At 34.2% G+C, this 22,647-nt stretch overlaps 1 protein-coding gene across 2 annotated transcripts in view; it reads left to right on the forward strand.

The window, feature by feature from the left end:
- Rnf24 (ring finger protein 24) overlaps positions 1-22,647 on the forward strand; it is a 79,624-nt gene that overhangs the window by 23,650 nt on the left and 33,327 nt on the right. Inside the window, exon 2 of one of the 2 annotated variants that reach the window (XM_046434018.1) lies at positions 13,133-13,201. The exons of the other annotated variant lie outside the window; for it this stretch is intronic. Coding sequence (XP_046289974.1) covers positions 13,146-13,201 — 56 coding nt within the window. The 5' untranslated portion in view covers positions 13,133-13,145. The remainder of the gene's footprint in view (positions 1-13,132; positions 13,202-22,647) is intronic. 2 annotated transcript variants of the gene reach the window in all.

The following is a 22,647-nucleotide window of genomic DNA, read 5'->3' on the forward strand; positions in this document are numbered from 1 at the left end:
GTCATCCATTTCATCCTTCTCCTGTCTCAACATTACTCTGTTTTCTTCCCCTGCCCCCAATGCATGTTCATAAATGAATTCTGCCCTTAGTACCAGGCGCATTGGCACATGCCTGTAATCCCAGCTACTCAGGAAGCTGAGGCAGGATGATTGCAAGTTCCAGGCCATCCCAGACAATTTAGTAGGAACCTGTCATAAAATAATATAAAAAGTGTGTGTGTGGTGGGGGGAGCTGGGGATATAATTCAGAGTTAGAATGCTCCTGGGTTTAATCCCTAGTAGAACCAAAAAGAAAAAGAATTCTGCCCTCAGTTAATCTCAAAACTGTGAAACAAAAGTCAGTAATTAAAAGCTGATAAACAGATTATTTATAAAATTTTAGTGAACTTTGTTCCTTGGTTATAGAGGTTAGAAGGGAATATGAGACATCAAACTTGAATCCCTTTCACCAAATGTAGTCTCAGAATGATCTGATGGGATTTTTAAAAAATTGAAAATAGAAACTTAATCATAAGAATGGGAAAAAGGTCTTTATGAACTGACCTAGAGAATAAATACTGGGAACATGGTAGAGTAAAAATAAACATATCAAAATGACAAACTTCTAAAATAAACAAAAAGTTTAAGAAACACACTTCAATTATGGTAAATAAAGATAGTACCTCAGGCTTGATTTTAAAACTTTGGCAATGCCAATGAAGAGAAAAACTAGGCATAAACTCAAAACAGTGGTAGCAGAAGAAGCAGACCCAAGTTGCAGAGGGATCGGAATTGTCAGTAATGGGGATGGGGAGGCTGAAAGACACAAAGACTATTAAAAGGAACTGGTTAAGCTGGGCAAGGGTCAAACATCTGTAATCTCAACTACTAGGGAGACTGAGGCAGGAGCATCACAAGTTTGAGGCTAGCCTTGGCAACTTAAAGGCCCTGTCTTGAAATAAAAAATAAAATGAGCTAATTTATGACATTCTTTAATTTTTAAAATGGAATCAAAATAATGGGATGATCAGTGAAATGAGACTAAATGGAAATATCCAGATTAAAGTACAGCTGGGATAGAAAAATAGGTTATAACTATTCCATAGATGTAGTTTTTTTTACTTCCAACTCTCCTCTAAATAATGGGAAGGGGATACAAATAGGAGGAAGCATTAAGAAAGAAAGTATTACATAAGTTACTACAGAGAAAAATAGAACCCTTAAAAACAGAATACAGATACCTAGTTATCAGTTTCTTAGAACTGACTGAAAAGAAAAAAGAACTATATTCTGGAGAATAAAAGATAAAAATGACTTTAAACTTTAAACTCAACAGAGATGAAGATAACACTTAGGGAAATATTTAAAGAATACCAACAAATTATCTTGTCTAGCTCTCTGCCTTTTTAAGACAAAAGATTTTACAACTCTGAAACTCTTTTCCCTGATAGAACCCTAAAAAATCTTTTTCTAATAACCAAGTACCAGAAGAGATTATAAAAGACTGAAATGCAGAGGGACATCTTTGAAATATAAGTCATAGAAAGACTGGAGTTCTTAGAAGGAAGTGCAGCACTAGTGTCATCCAGGAGCAATACCTCCTAGTGCAGGATCTCTGTTGGAGATACTGGGCCTCAAATTTTCACACTCTTTCCCTTAGGTAAGTCACATGGGACAAACAGAATAAAATCAGTATATAATTTTGATGAATTTAGAATTTAAATAGAGGGATGTAAGTGGTTTTAAAAAGTATTTCTTTCCTGTCATAAGGATACTTTCTGGAGGACCTATTTGACATTCACTGGTGGGTGCACAATGGATGTGGCAGAAAGTGTGTGTTTAATTGTATCCTTTACTTTCGTATGCACAGACTTCATTTAAGTTCTTTAATATCCTTATCTCTAATGTAAGAATAAGTGGACAAATATTGGTTACATATATCACTGTTTTTTTACTTTAAAACATATTTTGAAATGATAGTAATAGCATTCAAAATTCAAATGATACTAAAGAATATAGACAATGAAACCTTCCTAGGTTCCTTGTTTCCTCACCAAAAGCTGCTTATATTATCAATTTCTTGGAAATCCTCCAGGGTTTACACATATTTAAAGTAAATTTCTATACTCATTACTACTGAAATCTACCCCCATCTATCTAGTAATCCATGTTTGTAATGTTATTGGCCTCTGATGTGGTGGAGAGCAGTTTGCTATGGTCTGAGCTACAAAAGCTTTACATCTATTCCTGACCATTAATACAGACCAAGAGCTAATTCGCCCAGCTCAGATGGTCGTGGTATAGCTGCAGGGAGACTACACTGTGGCTCATTGCTGAACGTTAGTAACAGGTCTGACAGAATGGTCTCAGTTCTGAGTTGGTTTCTATAGTAGTTGGTTAAAAGAACAGAGATATATCCTGGTTTTCTTATTTTCTTCTTCTTCTTCTTCTTCTTCTTCTTCTTATTATTATTATTATTATTACTATTATTAGTGGGGGGGTACTGTGCCGAAGTCTGGCTAGGCACAATTCAGGAGCCACTTGTCAAAAGAAATGAACTTTATTTTTAGAACCACACATGCCAAACAAAACAGCTCCTCAGGAAAAAACCTTCAGAGCCCAACTGCCACCACCGGCTTCCCACAAGCCTCTCAACCTCCCCTACTCCTCTTGCTCTTGAGGCCGATTGGCTGGGTCGTGTGGGCGGAGCCAAAAAAGTCCCCCAATGAGCAGCTCCGTAGTCTGAAAGGGCGGGAAACAGCCCAATGAGCATCACCGCAGAGGAGCCAATCAGCTAGAAGTTGCTGGGGCCGCTGTGAGCCAATCATCAGCTGGCAGTCTGAAAGTTTCCTGGGGCCCCTTGGGCTATGGCTCTCAACAGTACTGGGCTTTGAAACTGGTCTATCATTGAGCTACATTTCCAACTCAATTTTACTTTAAGATAGGGTCTCCCTAAATTGCCCAGGCTGACCTTGAATTTGGAATCCTCCTGCTTCAGCCTCTTGAGTAGCTGGGATTACAGGTGTAAGGCACCATGTCCAGCTTCTTATTTATAATTTGTTACTGACACTACCTTTGGTTAAGCTAGAAAATGAAAAGATTGCATCTCCTAAAGCATAGTGTGCCTTCATGTTCCCTACTGGGCAGGGTCTTGAGAGGCTACTTGTTGCTTATTATCAGAAAGATGAGCTAGAAAACAGGTACCCCCAAACAAAAAATTTATTTGGTGGTATATAGTTTTTATAATTATTTTAGGTAATATGTAAGTATAAAGATCATATAGAATGTCATGTTCAATTGCCTTGACATGGGTTACAACCAGTTTTTTTCTGGAATATTGACTGCTCAATACTAAGTGTTCGGGCTGGGGTTGTGACTCAGTGGTAGAGTGCACACCTAGCACGTGCGGGGCGCTGGGTTTCATCCTCAGCACCACATAAAAATAAAATAAAGGTATTGTGTCCAACTACAATGAAAACAAAATATTTAAAAAATACTAAATGTTCTGTGGGTGCTTTACTAATATTTATTTAAATGGCAGGCAATTAACTGCATCTAAAATTTTTTCAAGGTTAGGCTGCAAAATGAACATGCAAAAAATGTAGCTTTTCTATATACCAGGAGAACCAATTTAGAAAATATAATGGAATAAAAAAACCCACTCATATGTAATAACTATGAATAAATAAAGTATAAGACCTGTATGAATAAGCTATACAAGTTTATTGAAAGGAATAAGATTAGAATAAATGAAAAGATATATCATATGCCTGGATATAAAGACTTATTTTAGTCCATTTTGTGCTGTTCTAATAGAATATTATAGACTAAGTTATTTTAAATCAACAGAAATTTGTCTCACAATTCTGGAGGCTGGAAGTCCAAGGTTAAGGCAAAGGCCTTCTTGCTGCATCATAACATGGTGGTAGGACAGAAAGAGGGTGAAAGAGAAGCAAAGGGGAGCAGAACCTATCCTTTTATAAGGAACCAATTCCACTGATAATGATATTCATCCATTCATGAGAGAAGAACTATTACAGTGACAATTATATTTCAACATGAATTTGAGGTGAGGGGACAAACATTCAGACTATAGCAAGACCCATTCTCCCTAGTTAGATAAGCTATTAATTTAATATGTTTTCAATCAGTCTCCCAACAGGGTATTTTTAAACTTGCTTATTGAAAAAAGATTATATAAGAATATGCTTGAAAATATTAAAAAGGAAGACTGACAGAAATGTTACCCTATCATGGATTATTGATAGGCTGAATTATATTAAAACAAAGCATAGGATACTGATGTGGGTCATCATAGACAGGAACAGGGGAAAAGTCTCCAAATTTCAGGGCTGGGGGATATGGCTCAAGTAGTAGCGCACTCGCCTGGCATGTGTAAGGCACTGGGTTCGATCCTCAGCACCACAAAAAAGTAAAATATTGTGTCCACCTAAAGCTAAAAAATAAATATTTTTTTAAAAAGTCTCCAAATTTGAGAAACAGAACCAGGCATGTGTAAGAAACCTGAAAAAAAGGTAGAATTTTAAGACAGTGGAGAAAGGATTTCATAAATGTCATTACTGGAACAAATGGTGATTTGGGAAAACTTTGGTCTTTTTTGTTTCATGCCTAACATGTAAAACCATTTAGATATTAAAAATATGTAAGTGGTTGTTTTTAATAAACTGGTGCAGGAAAAACAGAGAAAGAAACCATAAAACACAGACAAAACTCAGTGCTAACAGGGGACCAAGAAAGAATTTGAAAATAAAGTCATGCAGCACTCAATTTCTTTTATTATTTAGATAGAGTTAGAAATATTTATCTACTTTGAGAAAAATAATGGCAAAAATAATGGAACAATAAATGGCAGCCTACATTTGGTTCAAAATTAAGAAGTGATCGGGAACCTGTTGACATAGGCCCAGGGGTATTCTCACACTGTAGACTTCTGGAATGCCACTCAACTATCCCAAATTGTGCAACAACCTGGCAGCCTGGTAAAAGGCCACTTAGCTCCAAGCAGTTTTTGCCATGCAAGAATGCCCAGGGTTATCAGATCTTTTGGCTTTTTTTCATTGTGAAGCTGGAAATTGCTAATTTTATGTTAAATCTCACAAATTTAAACCATTGTCTTAGTTCTTTAAAATTTTATAGGCCAAATTAAATTTATTTGTAGGCTAGATTCAGTCATAGGCCTTGAATTTATAAACTCCAATGTATAGTTTTGGTTTTTGTTTTGGTTTCAGGATTGTACTTACCTTTTCAACATTTTTCCCTCTACACTATGGATCAGTTTTCATAGCAGAGGAATTCTCTATGGCACATATACTGAATTCCACCTCCATTGCCTCAAGGTCTAGGGCTATTGCATGAAGATATTTCTCTGTTATCATGGTTTCTTCTTGAGATAGTTTGGATACTTATATTCCTATAAGTTTTATTTAATCTAGGTTTTAAAATTAATAAATTTTTAAAAAGAGTTTTATTAAAATATCAGTATAACAATAGTTTTTATCTTTTCCTCATTAATATTCTGGTTGATTGATTGGTTGATTTCGATGCCCCTTAATTTTTTTCATCTATTTTTATTTTGACCTTATTAATTCCTTCTTCTATTTTGTTTAGTTTGTTCTTTTTCTATCTTCTAAATTTGAATTCTTCATTTTTTTTCTTTTCTTTTTTAATATTTTTTTAGTTGTAGATGGACACAAAAGATATTTCACCAAAGTGGGTATACATATGGTAAATAAACACATGAAAATATGTTTGAAATCATTAGTCATTAGGGAAATGCAAATTAAAACCACAATGAGATATCACTACATATATATCTGTCAGATGACTAAAATAAAAAATGATAATACTCAATGCTGGAACATTTGTCTATTTATTCATTTATTATTATTTTTTTATGTGGTGTTGACTGAGGATCGAACCCAGTGCCTCACACATGTGAGGCAAGCACTCTACCATTGAGCTACAGCCCCAGTCCTATTCATTTATTTTCATTATTTTTAGACTTAATGCAGAATTAAAAGCTATGCATTAGTCTCTCAGTACAAAGATTTTTCCCTACAATGTGATTTAATTTCTAAGTGGTCTGTGATTTGCTTTGATTTTTTTTTTGACTGAAATCAAAATCATTTAAAGATTATTTTTTTGAATCCAAGTAGTTAATTTTTTTGTTGCTGTGTATTTGTTGTGTTGATGATTTAATTTTATTTCATTGTGGTCTCAGAATGTAGCCTATACAGTTTTCATTCTTTGGAATGTTCTTTATAGAATAATAAGCAGTTTATCTTTAAAAAAAAAAAGTTCCATATTCATTTGAAAAGGAACGGCCTTTCTGTAAAGATACAAAGCTCTATGTGTATATTTATTATTTGTTGAATGGTATTTATATCCTTTCTTTCTATTTGAAGATTGATATCTTTATTACTATAAATATCATTGTTCCATATAATTTTTTTTTGTTTTCACTTCTACTTTTTTGAAAATTGGCACTCCTACTTTCTCTCTATAATATTTGCCTGCCATTTTTTGCTCTCTTTTTTTTTAACATTCCCATTTAAAATTTTCTAAGTCATTTAAAATGTTTTATTAAAACTAGCCTTTAGCTAAATATTATTTGTGTGTAATATTAGAGTCTTTCTTAATAAAGAAACGTAAATCATTTATTTTCCTCATGAGTAATTTTTACCTTGTATCTATTCTTTGTTTTATACTTCTATTGTTTCCTAACTTTTGACTCACCCCTCTCTCTTTTTATCTTTTCTTTTTCTTTCTTAAATATCCACTTGTCTTTGCTTCTTTTTCCTTAGTGATGGTGACAAAGTAATATTATCTCATTGCATTAGAGCTGCAAATGAGATGCATTACATTTTAGCATAATATTTGAAATTATACCTTATAGAAATTTTATTTAGTAGTATACCTTTTCAAAAATGAAATTTTCAGTACAATTTAACCTTTTTTTTTTTTTTTGGTGTCAGGGTTTGAACCCACAGGCACTTAAACTGAATCACATCCCCAGCCTTTTCTTTTCTTTCTTTCTTTCTTTCTTTCCTTCCTTCCTTCCTTCCTTCCTTCCTTCCTTCCTTCCTTCCTTCCTTCCTTCCCTCCCTCCCTCCCTCCCTCCCTCCCTCCCTCCCTCCCTCCCTCCTTCCTTCCTTCCTTCCTTCCTTCCTTCCTTCCTTCCTTCCTTCCCCTGGTTAGTAAATCCCTATCTTGATTTCAAACTTATTTTCAGGTGCTTATTTATCATATGTATACCCACTTTGGTGAAATGTCTTTTTTGCACATTTCCTAATTGAATTGTTCGTTAGTTCTTAGCTCCACCATGACAAATAATCACAAATTAGGCAGCTTAAAACAGTAAAAATTTATTATCTCACAGTTCTGGGGTATAGAAGTCTGAAATTAAGATGTTGGCAGAGTTGGTTTCTTCTGAGGGCTCTGAGAGAGTATTTTCTCTCTCCTAGATTCTGATGATGGCCAGTAACCTTCAGTGTTCTGTGCTGATTGCTGCTTTGCATTCTTCAGTTAAATAGCATTCTCCTCTCATGTCTGTTTCTTTGTGTCTATTCTTCCAAGGACACAAGCCATATTAAATTAAGGATTTACCTTTACTCTGTATGATTTCAGTTTGTTAATTACATCTACAACAATCCTGCTTTGAAACAAGGTCACAATCTAAAGTAGTAACTTCACCGGTTTTTTTTTTAAGGACACAGTTTAACCCATAATTGTTTTGTTTTGGTTTTGAATGTTGAGTTTTAAGTATAGATATTATTAGTTCTTTGTCAGGTGAGTTATTTTCAAACTTAGCTTCTTTTTATCCTTTTTTGGTTTTATTTTCTCTTCCTTTTTAAAATAATGCAATTCATTTGGACAGTTTTATGCTAACATAAATTGAACAGTAGTACAAAAGATTCTCACTAACACCACCCAGTTTCCTTTCTTTTTTTCTATTTATTTTGTGTATATTTTCCTAGATGGTTTATTATATTAGAAATCAGTCACATTAAGATATATAGAACCCCACCCCCACATGTCAAATATTTCAAAATTAAATGGCACACTTATAAATATCTCAGGTCAAGGAAGAAAGCCCAAGAAAAGTAAAATAAAAACTGCTTTGAACTAAGTGATAATAAAAGCTTAAAATATCAGGATTTCTTGGATGAAACAGTACTTAGAACATTCATAACTTAAAGTACTTGTATCAGAAAAAAGCTAGAATAACAATCAAATTATTTTCAAATTATGTAGTGGGAAGGAAAAATAAGAGTAGGAGCAGAAATATATGAGAAGAAATAATACACTAAAAATTTGATAAAAATCAAGTCTAATCATGAAAAAAGCAATAACACAATAATTATTATCAATGGAAAGGAAGCTATCAAAATAACCATACAGATGCTAAAAATATGTTTTTTAGGGTTTTTGTTTTGTTTTTTGGTACTGGGGATTGAACCCAGGGCCTTTGTGCATGCAAGGCAAGTACTCTACCAGCTGGGCTATATCCCCAACCCAACAGATGCTAAAAATATATTAAGATAATATTACAAAATTGTATGCTAACATATGTGATAGTTTATCTAGCATGGTCTGTATTAGAGAAGGATCCATGTGCTGCTGAGAAGAAAATGTATTCAGTCATTGATGTATGAAATATTCTATATATGTCTGTTAAGTCAAATTATTGATTGTATTTTTATAATTTATAGCTCCCTTTCCATTGATAATAATTTTATTATTATATGAAATATAAATCCTATATATCTGCTCCTACTCTTATTTTTCCTTCCTACTACATAATTTGAAAATAATTTGATTGTTATTCTAGCTTCTTTCTGATGCAAATACTTTAAGTACTGAATGTTCATCAAAGTACTGTTTACTTCTATAGCTTCTTTAGTTTTTGTTTGGAGGAACTATCTAGTGGTGACCCAGGCATGTTAAAGTCACCCAGTGTTATTGTGCTGTGGGCTGTTTGATTCTTGAAATTGAGAAGGGTTTGTTTGATGAATGTAGATGCTCCATTATTTGAGGCATATTTATAATTGTTATGTCAATAATAATAATAATAATGTATAATTTCCTTAAGCAATATGAAATGGCCTTCTTTGTCCCTTCTGATTAACTTTGGCTTAAAGTCCACTTTATCTGATATGAGGATAGAAACCCCTGCTGTTTACATACTCCATGTAAATTTGTTTTTTCCCCTCCTTTCATCTTTAGTCTGTGGATGTCTTTTTGCCTGTGAGGTGAGTCTCTTGGAGATAGCATTGTTGGGCCTTGTTTTTCAATCCAGTCTGCCAGCCTTGTCCTTGAATTGATGAGTTTAGGCCATTAATGCTCAAGGGTTTTATTGAGAAGTGATTTGGATTCCCCATCATTTGGGTTTATTTCTAGTTTTTAATTTGAATTAGTTTCTTCTTTTATTGACTAGTCCTTTAGTGTAGTTTCTCCCTTTGCTGGCTTTCACTTTTTTTTTTTTTTTTAATTTCTGTTTCATCTTCATGGAATATCTTGTTGAATGTTCTATAGTGCAGGCTTTCTAGTTGCAAATTCTTTTAACTTGTTTATCATGGAAGATTTTTATTTCATCCTCAAATCTGAAACTATGCTAGGCATAGGATTCTTGGTTGGCATCCATATCCTTTCAGAGTTTCATGTATATGTTATTCCAGGACCTCCTACCTTTGAGGGTCTGGGTTGAGAAATTAGCTGAGATTCAAATTGCTTTCCCCCTATAAATAATCTGATATTTTTCTCTTATAGCCTTTAAAATTCTATCCTTATTCTGTATGTTAGTCATTTTCATTATAATGTGCCTTGGTTTGGGTCTGTTGTAATTTTGTACATTTGGGGTCCTACAAGCCTCTTACTATATTTGATTTTCCATTTCATTCTTTTGGTGTGAGAAATTTTCTGATATTACTCATTGAGAAGATTGTGTATTTTTTTGGTTTGTATCTCCATGCCTTCATCTATCCTGATAAAAATCTTAAATTTGGTCTTTTCATGTTATCCCATAGTCTTGAATATCTGCTCATGGTTTCTTAACATCTCTCTGTGATCAACTCGATTTTCAAAATTATATATTTTGTCTTGATTGCCTGATGTTCTGTCTTCCAAGTAGTCTAATCTGTTGGTGATGCTTTTTATTGAACTTTTAACATGGTTTATTGTTTTCTTCATTTTGAGGATTTCTGCTTGGTTTTTTTCTGCCTCTTTATTGAAGTGATTTTTCACTTCCTATATTTTCTGATTTCATTTCTTATAGCATTCTTTACTTCACAGATCAGTTTAACTATGTCCTTTCTAAACGACTTCTCTGACATTTCTTCTACTGTAATGTCGATGGATTCTGTTATTAGAGTATCTTGGTTTGTTTCGGGCGCTTTGTTCACTTGTTTTTTCATGTTGTTTGTGTGTCTACCCATCTAATAGTATGGATCTGAGGCAGTAGAGTTTCTACCCTGTAGACTTATAGTGTTCCTGAAGGTTTCCAGTCTCACTGTTTACAGGGAGACAAATAACAACAACAATATACAGTATTAAGCCAAATAGTTCCTATTATGATGTCTACAATGTTAATTATCACAATAAACAGAAATTATATGATCAGTTATTGCCTACAATAAAAACAGCAAGTTTGCAAAAGGGTTTATAATTTCAAATGGACAGGGAGAGAACAGAAGTGATATAGGATGTGATGATTATGAGGGAAGAGGAAAGAAGAAGTAAAAAATTAAAGGAAGAGTGAAAGAAAGAACAATAGAGATCGGCTGTTAGCAGAGGAAAAGAGAATCAAGGGCAATAAATAAGAGAAAAAAATATAGTAAAAAATTTTTAATTAAAAATAAAAATTAAAGAATATAAAACAAAACTAAATACTAATTAATCCTTCTAGTTCAAAAAACACTAATCCATAAAAAACTGACTTCAAAAATACTAGAAATGAGGGGGAAAATATGAATATGTACAAATGTCCATGTATCATTAAGATCACAATTAAACAGAGAAAAAGAATTTAAAAGATCTTGATGAAAAGTTAAAGAATTCTTTCCGTTGGACACTTCATAATATTCTCAGCTTCTCAGCAGTTTTAGGTGGGGTCATCTGGAACTTGAGGCTCCATCCTCTGAATGCTGGAGTGAGGTAATCCCATAGGCCAAATTCCTGGAGGCAAACTTTAGGCTAAGGTGGGCTCCAGGCTCTTCGTGGAATGCCAGTTGGTCTAGAGATTTTAAATCAGTGCACCTCCAGCACCCAGTACTTGCTGGTCCACACTGGAAGACTACTCCAGGGATCTTCCTTGGATTCTGCTCTGTTGGTGGGATTGCCAATTCTTAGTCCTACATCACCTTTGGACTCCAGGTTTCCTGGTCTGGGGTTCACTCTCCAAATAATAAGATGTATGGAACTTCTCTCCCACCCCGGCCCTTCCAGGTTCCAAGCCAGATGCATCTCTCTCAGCCAGTCCTGCTAGTGTCCGATTGGAGGGGGAGGGGTAGAGCCAGGGGATTTCCACTACCCATTGTCTCCTGTGGAAACCTCTCTCCACATTTGATTTTCTCCTGGTCACTTAAGCACACCCTATGTCATGTAGTGTGTGTTCACTAGGCCTGTATTTCAGCCAGACTCAGGTTTCCCAGGAATTGGCCCCTTCAGCTGCTGACTCCCACAAAACGGCTGCAAAATGGTTCCTTCCTTTGTCCCCCAAATGCTACCTGGAGAGATGGTGGCTTCTTTCCCCCATGCACACGCATATTGTACAGCATGTCTTTCAAGTTTGCCAGGCAATGTCCTTGATGTCTAAATGCTCCATACCCTGACACTCCTCTGGCCTCCCATATTGTGAGTTCCTTTAATTCCCTTATCCCTCCACTTTGCTCTTGGAGGGACCGCTCTGGCTGGAATTCCCAGCCCAACTGTGGCACTGGCTATACCACCGGGGAATTCTTGCTTATTTTATTATATCCATCCTCCTAAGTTCCTGGTCTGCTATGAATGTCCAGTTGTAAATTCCTATAAAGTACCCCCAGGTTTTGGTTCACCCACCTTACTGACAAGCTGCCTGTCTGCTTTCTTGGTTTCACTCCACGGATCAGCCAGGAAAGCCACCTCCTCTACTCCACCACTATGAAAATCTTATTTCTTTTGGTATCCTTTTAACAAGGACTTTCATAAGGAAGAGCTTGTTTTTTTTAAATGATATCATTCTTTTCCTTTTATGGACACATTTTCGCTATCAGATCACTTTCCCCAATCCTAGATCTCAAATATTTCTTTCTCTTTTTGCCAACTGTATGATAATTTTACATTTTGTATGTAAGACAATGGTCCACTTGGGGAGTTACTTTGTGTGTGTGAGATTATGATCAAGGTTCAGTGTTTTGCCTATGGATGTCCTGTTGCTTCAACACCAGTTGTTGGAAAGACTGTCCATTGAATTATTTTTCCACATTTCTCAATATTTATTTAGGCATAAATATATAAGTCTGTTTCTAGATTCTCTGTTCTGTTCCATTCATCTATGTGTCTGTCCTTTTGCCAATAGTACACAGTCTTAATTATTATATTGTCATTAAATTGAGTAGACTGAATCTTCTCCCTTATTGCTTTTTAAAACTTATTTTAGCTATTTTAGTTCTTTACCTGTCTTTCTTACCGGAATTTTGGTAGGAATAATGTTAAATCTGTGTATCAATTTGGAGAAAATAGTTTTACTTTTCAAATGCATGAACACAGTTTGCCTCTGCATTTATTTAGATCTTAATTGATTTATTTAATCAAAATTTTATTATTTTCAGCATTGAAGTTCCATATATATCTTATTGGATATAGTCTTTTATTTTATTTTTTTAACAATTGTATAAATTCATTTTATTTTTAATTTCAGTATTCACATGTTCATTGTTAATTGATTTTTGTATGTTTATTTTTTTTATCTTGCAGCTTGTTAGACTCACTTATTAGTTCTGGAGGTTTGTTGGGGTTTTTTGTTTGTTTTTATAGGTTCTTGGGGTTTTTTTGTTTCTGTGTGGATAGTGATGTTGTTGGCAAATAGGAGCAGTTTAATCTTCCTTTCTGATGTGTATGCCTTTTATTCCCTTTTCTACTTTATTGCACTGGCTAGAACTTCCAGCACTATGTTGAATAAGAGTGGTGAAAGCAGATATCCTGCCTTGTTCCCGGTCTTAGGGGGGTAAGTATTCAGTCTTTCACCGTTAAGAAAAATTTACAGTTTTTGTTGTTGTCTGGTTGAAATGTGTTAGTCTTTTATAGGTGCTTTTCATCAAGTTGAGAAAGTTCCCTTCCATTTCTAAATTTCTGCAAATTTTTAATCATAAGTGGATGTTGAATTTTGTGAAATGCTTTTTATGCATCAGTTGATACGACCCTGTGATTTTTCTTCTTTAGCTATTTAATATGGTAGATTATACTGATTTTAAAATATTAAGCCTGCCTTACATCCCTGGAATAAACCTTATTTGGTCGTGAAATATCTGGACCTGGAGCATTCTTTCTTAAGAATTTTTTAAATGATGAGTTAAATTTCTTTAATAGTTGTAGAGCTGTCCAGATTATCTTTTTATTGGGTTAGTTGTGATAGTTTGTTTTTTTAGGAATTTGTGTGTTTTATTTATGTTGCTAAATTTATGCCTGTACATGTGTACATATCTTTATTATCCTTTTGATGTCTGCAGAGTCTGTGGTAACATCATTTACTTAATTTTTGATACTGGTAATTTGTGTGTTTTCTCTGTTCTCTCCTTTCTCCTCTTTCCCCCATGCTGGTTATCAAATCCAGGGGCTCTGGCATGCTACACAAGCACTTTTCCACTGATCTATACCCCAACCCCTGTGCTATACCCAACCCCTTTTTTCTTTTCTTTGTTATTCTTCCCAGAGGTTTGTCATTGATCTTTTCAAAAAGCAAACTCAGCTTTTTGTTTCACTGATTTTTCTCTATTGTTGCCATGTTCAAATTTTGCCAGTTTCTCCTCCTCATTATTTACTTCCTTCTGCTTGACTTGGATTTTTTTTTTTTTTACTCTTTTTCTAGGTTCTGAAGTAAGCATTTAGATTAATGATTTGAGATATTTTTCTCTCTTCTAATGTATACATTTAATGCTGTGAACTTCCCTCTCAGCATTGCTTTACCAGTGTCCCACAGATTTTGATATGTTCTGATTTCATTTCCAGTCAGTTCAGTTTTGTGTTTTTTTTTTTAATTACCCTGAGACCTTTTTGACCCATGGATTATTTAAAAGTGTGTTGATTAGTTTCTAAGTGTTTGGGCATTTGCTCCTATTAGGTTTCTGTTTCTAGTTTGATTCTAATGTGTGTAGTAACATAGTTGGTATGATTTCAGTTTTTTAAAGTTTATTGAGATCCATTTTATGGCTGAGCTTGTGGACTTTCTTGGGTACTTGAAAAGATTGTGCATTTTGCTCTTGCTCAATGGAATGTTCTATAAATTTTCATTAGATCTTATTGGCTAATTATGTTGTTGAGTTTTTCTTTGTTCTTGCTAGTTTCCTATCTAGTTGTTCCAGCTTTTGTTGAGAGAAGATTTTAGCCTCCAAGCATATCGTGGATTTGTCCATTTCTCCTTTCAATTCTCTTTCAATTCTTAGTTTTTACTTTACACATTTTGCAGCTCTGTTGTTGTGCTCACACATTCATAATTGCTATGTCTTCTTGGTGCATCGACCTTTTATCATTATGTAATGTTTCTGTCTCTGATAATTTTATTTGTTCTGAAGTCTAATATAGCCACTCCTACTCTGTTGATTAATACTTGCATTGTGTATTTTATTCTTGACAGCCTACCTAGATCATTATTTTTGAGGTGAGTTTCATGTAGACAGTATATTGTTGGGCCATATTTTTAATCCATTCTGCCAATCTTTGCATTTTCACTGGCATATTTAAACCATTTATACTTTTTAAAAGAAAAATTTATACCTTTATTTTATTCATTTAATTTTTTTATGTGGTGCTAGGGATCAAACCCAGTGCTTCATGTGTGCTAAGCAAGCACTCTACCACTGAGCCCCAACCCCAGCCCAAACCATTTATACCTAATGTAGCTATTTATAAGTTAGGGTTTATGCCTGTTGGTGGGGGGGAGTTTGGTTTTTTTGTTTTGTTTTGTTGAGGTAGGATCTCACTAAGTTGCCCAGGCTACCCTTGAATTTGTATGCCTGCTACCTCAGCTTCCTTGGGACCACACACATTCTGCCAGTCTAGGTCTGTCATTTTGATTTTTGTGTTGTTTGCTCTCTCTGTACCTTATTACTCTGTTACTTGAATTGTTGTCTGAAGTCCATTTGAAGTTTCCTGTAGTGTTTTGAGTGTATCTCTTTGTGTAGTATTTTCAGTGATTGCTGTAGGTATTTTATTATATGTGAAGTCTTCTGGTGTCATCATTTTACCAATTAAGTGAAAACTAAAAGTCTTACCTCCCTTTGTATCTCTTTACCCTCTCTTATTTTTAATGTCTTCAATATTTCCTCTTCATACATTTAGAATAATTTAGACAACTATATTTTTCCTTCAACCATCAAACAGAATTTAGAAAACTGAAAAAGTTTATTGTGTTTACCCATATTTTTGCTTGCTGTTTTTCTTCCTCCAGTTTTCCTTTTTTTATCATTTCCTTTCTGTTAAAATAAGTTCATTTAAGTAACTTCATTTAGTCATTCTTCAGAGTAGGCTTTCTGACAATAAATAATCTTTGTTTTCCTTTATATGATTTATGATTTCCTGAAGGATATTTTTGCTGGATGTAAGATTCTGAGTTGATGACCCTTTTATTTCAACACTTGAAAAATATGTAATTTTCTTCTTATTTTTTAATTTTTATTTTTTAAATTTTTTACAGTTCTAGGGGTTGAACCCAGAAAGAGCTTCACACATGCTAGGCAAGTGTTCCATGTAATTTCCTTCTTTCCTTCATTGTTTCTCATGAAAAAATCTCTTGTCTTTCAAATCATTTTCTTTCTAATGGTAACATGCATCCCTCTCTTGTTGGTTTCAGGGTTTTTTTCTTTGTCTTTACTTTTCAGAAGTTTCAGTAAGATGTACCTAAATGTAGATCTATTTGGGTTTATTCTATTTGGAGTTTGCTCAGTATCTTGAATCTGTATATTTATAGTTTTGTACAAAATATGGGAATTTTTTTAGCCATTTCTTTGAGTACTTTGTCAGCCCTGCCCATTTTCTTTTTCCTAGAAATTCAATGACATAAATGTTAATTTTTTTACTTTAGTCCTCATGCTTCTGAGGCTCTGGATTTTTTGCTATTGTTTATTTGTTTGCCCTTCATTCTCATTTCTCTCTGTTGTTCTTATTGGCTATTTTCTATTATTCTGTCTTCTAATTCATGAATACTTTCCAGATTCTTCACCATTTTGCTATTGAACCCATCCACTAAGTTTTTAATTTCATTTCTTAGGTTTTTAAGTTTTGTAGTTTCAGTCTTATCATGTCTTCTATTTTCTTACTAGGACTTCCATTATTTTCACTTGTTTCAGGCATATTCATAATTACTTCTTGGAACTTTTTCATGATGCCTGCTTTAAAATCCTTGTCAGACATTTCTGACTTTTTCTCTCATCAGTGTTGGCATTTGTTTTCTTTTTTCATTTAATTGACAATCTTCCTTGTTCTTGGTATGAATCATTTTCATTTGAAATCTGGATAGTCTATATCTTATTTAAACCTTCTGTTAGCTGGCTTCCTTACGTCACTCTGACAGTAAAAAAGGTGGAGATATATAGTGTTGCCTCTTTAATGCCAGGTGAGGGTAGAAGCCCAGCTTTCCCTGCAGCCTCTGTTGACATGGGAGAGTTAGGAGGCTCCTTGTTATTAATTACCAGGATGGGAGTTCCAACTCTCCACCAGGCTTTCACTGATATTCTGTGGCTGGGAAGTGCTTGTTGCTGCTTATGGCATTAAAATTCTAATTATCCACCATATCTCCTCTGTCACTACTCCAGTGGGGGAAAGTATAGTTACCCCATTAGTGGAAAGAGGTGTAACTTAGGGTCTATGTTGTCTCCACCGATACTACAGAGGTGAGGCTTCATTAGTGTAAAATCCCAGCTTCCAAGGAAGATTGTTCTGACACTATCCCAGCAAACCACCTGGGGGCACCTCGTTATGTCTCAGGGTAGAAATCTAGGCTCTCCTTTTTACTTTAGCTAGCTTGTGTAGGGATGTAGCTACAGTGTTTTTGGGGATATGTTTAGCTTGAAATAGAGCAATTATTACCTAAAAGTTTTCTGTCCCCCCAGGCTACCCTTTTGATGATCCTTTGACTATAGAGAACAGATTTGTTGTGGCTCTTTTTTGGTCTTTATCTGTTGGCATTTATGGTTTGCCAGTTTCTCTAGCTCTAAGTCTAAGATATGTAGACAAAGAAATCGCAGGGAATACACTGCTACACAGTTCCTTGAATCTCTTGAACTTTGTTGTATTTGTTGTATAAGTAATGTCCAGGGGTTTTAGTTGTGTTTAGCCTGAGAAGTAGGAGAATGAATGTCTACTCCATCTTTCTAGAATCAGAAGTCTAGTTGGATGTATTTTGATGGAGGTATAGACAGGAACTCTATTATCTTTTATCATTCAATGTTTTAGTTAACAATGATAACTGACTTTTCTCATGTATACACTATGTGTTCAGGTTTTCCTCCAAGTGCTTTTCATATATTAAGTTACTTAATTCCTGTAAGACTCTATGAAGTAGTTACTAATGTTTTTCTGCTTTTATCAAATGGCGAAATTGAGACATAGATAAGATAAATAGCATACTCAAAATTTCTGGCAAATTCATGATTAAATTCTAGGCCCTCTGACTCCATAAGCCTCTATTACGTGTGACCTGAGACAAGTCTAGTAATAGTTCTTTATGCTTTCTATTATAGCACCTTGACTTTTCTTTCTGGAAGCTTATCATAGTTCTTTATCTTAGAATTCAGAAATTTTATTAAGATATGTGTACATATAGGTCTTTTGCTAATAATAATTTTCTTTGGAACCCACCATATCCTTTCATCGGAAAACTTAGATATTTTCTACTACTCAGTAACATATTTTTGAAATTTAAAAAGTTTCTTCTTATCTATCCATTTAAAAGTGCTTTTTTAAAAGACCGTGTTTCAAGAGACTAAAAATATACTTAGTAGGGCTAGGTTGTGGCTCAGTGACAGAGCACTTGCCTCACACATGTGAGGCACTGGGTTCGATCCTCAGCACCACATAAAAATAAACAAAAGAAAGATATTGAGTCCATGTATAACTAAAAATATGTTTTTTAAAAAGATACTCAGTAAAGAACAAATAAGTGAATTACTTCTAATTTGCCAAGAGCTTTCTTTTTTAATAAATTAGAGAAAAAAATCATAGTTAAGCACTACGATTAATCTGTGAGAAACTGCTTACACCTTAAGGCTTATGTCATAATTTATATGAAACTGGAAGACTTGCTTGGTTATAGCTCTTGATGTGAAAAAGAAAAGTGAGATGAACAAAAAAAAAAAGTGAACTATGAAACCAGAGTCAGCATCCCTATTTACTGTTATTTTTAATCATTTCAAAAAGTAAATGAAGCCAAGCATAGTGGCACATACAAGCAACTCATGAGATTGAGGTAGGAATATCACAAATTCAAAGGTAAACTTAGCAAGGCCCTAAGCGACATAGCAAAACCCTGTCTCAAAATAAAAAGGTCTGGGTATGTGGCTGATTGGTTAAGCGCCCCTAGGTTTAATCCCTGGTACCAAAAAATGAAAAAATGACAGTTACATAAAACAATAATTGCAAAAAATGCATCACTGAGCTTATAAATATGAAGATTTAATCTATATGACCATAATAGCACAAAATAGGGGATGAGGTGGGCATGGTGGAACATGCCTGTGGTAATCCCAGTTAGAGCACTGAGGCAGGAGGATTAAACTTCAAGGCTAGCCTGAGCAACTTTACAAGACCCTGTCTGAAAATACAAAGGGCTGGGGGTGTAGATATCATAGAGTGCCCCTGGGTTTGATCCACAGTACACACACACACACAAAAAAAAAAAAAAAAAAAAACCCAGGGGAGGGGAAATGGAGTAAGGAAATATCAGATGGTAACTCAAAGCCACAGGTAGAAATGAAGAGTACTGGCCATGCATGGTGGCACATGGCTGTAATCCCTGGGACTTGGGAAGCTGAAGCAGAAAAATGACAAGTTAGAGGCCAGCTTCAGCAACTTATCAAAACTCTGTTTCATATTAAAAAATAAAGTAAAGGCCAGGGAGCTCAATGGTACAGCACCCCTAGGTTCAATCCCTAATACAGAAAGGAAGGAAGAAAGAGAGGGAGGATACTTGAAACAGTAAATATGTAGGTGAATATAAAATGTTCTGTAACTATATATTTTCTCTTTTGATCATATTTAAATGACAAAATTATAAAAGTAGTAATTATGACCTATATTATTGGGTTTATAAATATGTAGAATGTATGATGATGTTAAAAAGAACGAGTAGGAAAGATGTATTTATTGGCACAAAATTCATGTGTTTTACTGGAATTAAGTTAGTATTACTCTAAAATATATTGTAATAAGATATAATAATCCCTAGAGTAACTACTAAAAACTAAAATATATATAGTTTAAAAATCAACAAAGCACTCTTGAGAATATATCATATAGAGATAAAAACTTAGGTTTACACAGAAACGTGTGCCTGTATTACAAATAGAACATAACAGTTTTATTTATTTATTTATTTGTAAATAAAACATAACAGTTTTATTTGTAATAGCCAAAATCTGGAAACAACCAAGATGGTCCTCAACAGGTGAATGGTTATACAAACTGTAGCACATACAGACCATGTAATACTGCTTAGCAGTAAGAATAACAAACTGTTGATACACACAGTAGCTTAGATAAATCTCCAAAAAAAAATGCTGAAATTCCAGAATGTTACTTTGATTCCATTGTATATCATTTTTGAAATAAAAAAAACTTTAGAAATGGAGGATTTCTTGTTGTTGCCAGAAGTTAGGTACTAATGGTGAAGGTGAAAGGTGGTTATTAAAAGGGTAACACTAGGGATCCTATGATGTGGGCACTGTTCAGTATCTTACCTATTATGATAGATACACAGCACAAATTAGTACAAATAAGTAGAGAAATCAGAATAAGATTGGTGAATTCTGTCATCATTCATACTATTTGTGATATGATATTATAGTTATATATAATTAATATATAGTTGTGATATTATATGTATAGTTATACCATCTTGGGAAACTAGGCAAGATATACAAAGGATTTCTCTGTGTTATTTCTTAGAACTACCTATGAATCTGTAATTACCTTAATAAATTTTTATTTAAGAAAAAAATGTTTTAAATTTCAAAAAATAACAATGAGGGTCTCCCTCCATTACCATGCAATTTCCCTTTTCTCTCCCTTTCCATCCCACCTCATGTATCTGTTTAATGTTAATCTTTTCTTCCTGCTCTTCCTCCCTGCTCTGTTCTTAGTTGCTCTCCTTATATCAAAGAAGACATTTGGTATTTGTTTTTTAGGGATTGGCTAGCTTCACTAAGCATAATCTGCTCTAGTGCCATCCATTTCCCTGCAAATTCTATGATTTTGTCATTTTTTAGTGCTGCGTAATACTCCATGGTGTATAAATGCCACATTTTTTTTATCCATTCATCTATTGAATAAGAGGTTGTGAGGGGAATGGGAAAATAAACAAGGAGAGATATGAATTACAGTGGATGGGGTAGAGAGAGAAGATGGGAGGGGAGGGAGGGGGGATGGTAGAGGATAGGAAAGGTAGCAGAATACAACAGTTACTAATAGGGCATTATGTAAAAATGTGGATGTGTAACCGATGTGATTCTGCAATCTGTATTTGGGGTAAAATTGGGAGTTCATAACCAACTTGAATCTAATGTATGAAATATGATATGTGAAGAGCTTTATAATGTTTTGAACAACCAATAAAAAAAAATTAAAAAAAAAAAAAAAAAAAAATTTCAAAAAATAAAATGGTACACTAGAAAAACACCTACTTAATAAGAGGTCAGAAAAAGAACATGAGACATCTAGAAAACAAATAGTAAAATGGCACACAAATCCAGTCATAGCCATAGGAACATTGAATGTATTAACACTCCAGTTAAAAGGCAGAGATTGACAGACTAGATTTTTTTAAAAATTAAGATCCGTTTCTGAACTGTCTACAAGAGACAGTTTAGATTCTAAGATACAAAATTATGGAAAAAGATATCTTTATTTCCTTTTTAAAAAATCTTTTACCCCATATTTTTATTGGTGCTTTATAGTTGTACAGACAGTGGAACTTGTTATATAATAATATATGCACACAGTATAATAATATAATTTGATTGACCAGTGTCATCCCTCCCCCTGGTCCCTTTACTCTACTGATATTCAGTTTTCATGAGATTTACTCCCCACCTTTCTTTTCCTGTTTTTCTGTGTAGCTTCCACATATAAGAGAAAACATACAGCCCTTGATTTTTCTGAGTTTGGCTTATTTCACTTAACATCATTCTCAAGTTCCCTCCGTTGGAAAAAGATCTTAGAAACAGTATACATAAGATAACTGCTACTGGGCTGGGGGTGTGGTTCAAGCGGTAGCTCGCTCGCCTTGCGTGAGTGTGGCCAGGATTTAATCCTCAGCACCACATACAAACAAAGATGTTGTGTCCGCCGAAAACTAAAAAATAAATATTAAAACTCTCTCTCTCTCTCTCTCTTAAAAAAAAAGATAACTGCTACTGTCAGGCAAAATAAATTTTAAGACAAAAACATTGCTGGAGATAAGAAGGAACGTTTTATAATAAAATGGTCAACTCATCCCCTAAGACCTAGGCCCCAAAATACATAATGCAAAAATGGACAAAATTAAAGAGAAAAATAGATACAGTACAGTCAGGTTTACATAGCTGTGGGTTCTACATTCTCAACCAACCATGGATCAGAAATATTGAAAAAAAAAAAGACTATCTATACTAAACATATGCAGAGTTTTTTCTTGTCATTATAACAACTATTTACATAGTATTTACATCATATTCAGTATTATAGTTAATCCAGAGATAATTCAAAGTATACAGGAGGATGTGAATGGGTCATATTAAATACTACATTTTTTATGACAGATTTAACATCCATAGATTTTGGTATGAGTGGTTGGTAGGGAGGTCCTGGAACTAATCTCCCTCAGCTATTGAGGGACAACTGTAACTAAACAATACTAGTTGAGAAATTCAGTTCATCACTCTCAGTAATAAGTTAAAAAATCACCAAGCATATATAAGAATTGAACACATTCAATCACCAACTTGACTCACATTTATAGTACGCTATCTAATGACTGTATAATACACATTTTATTTAGCACACATGGAACATCATTCCCCAAGGTATACCATATTCTAGGTAAAAGGTTGATGAAAAGTTTTGTTTTGTTTTGTTTTGTTGTTGTTGTTTGTTTTTTGTGTGTGGTACTGGGGATTGAACCCAGGGGTACTCTACCACTGAGCTATATCCCAGACCTTTTTTTTTTTTTTTTTTTTGAGACATGGTCTTCCTAAATTGCTGAGG

The sequence above is a fragment of the Marmota monax genome, unplaced genomic scaffold (genome assembly GCF_021218885.2).
Source record: "Marmota monax isolate L192 unplaced genomic scaffold, Marmota_monax_Labrador192_F-V1.1 WCK01_AAM20220418_F8-fsc00014, whole genome shotgun sequence".
Lineage (NCBI taxonomy): Eukaryota > Metazoa > Chordata > Mammalia > Rodentia > Sciuridae > Marmota > Marmota monax.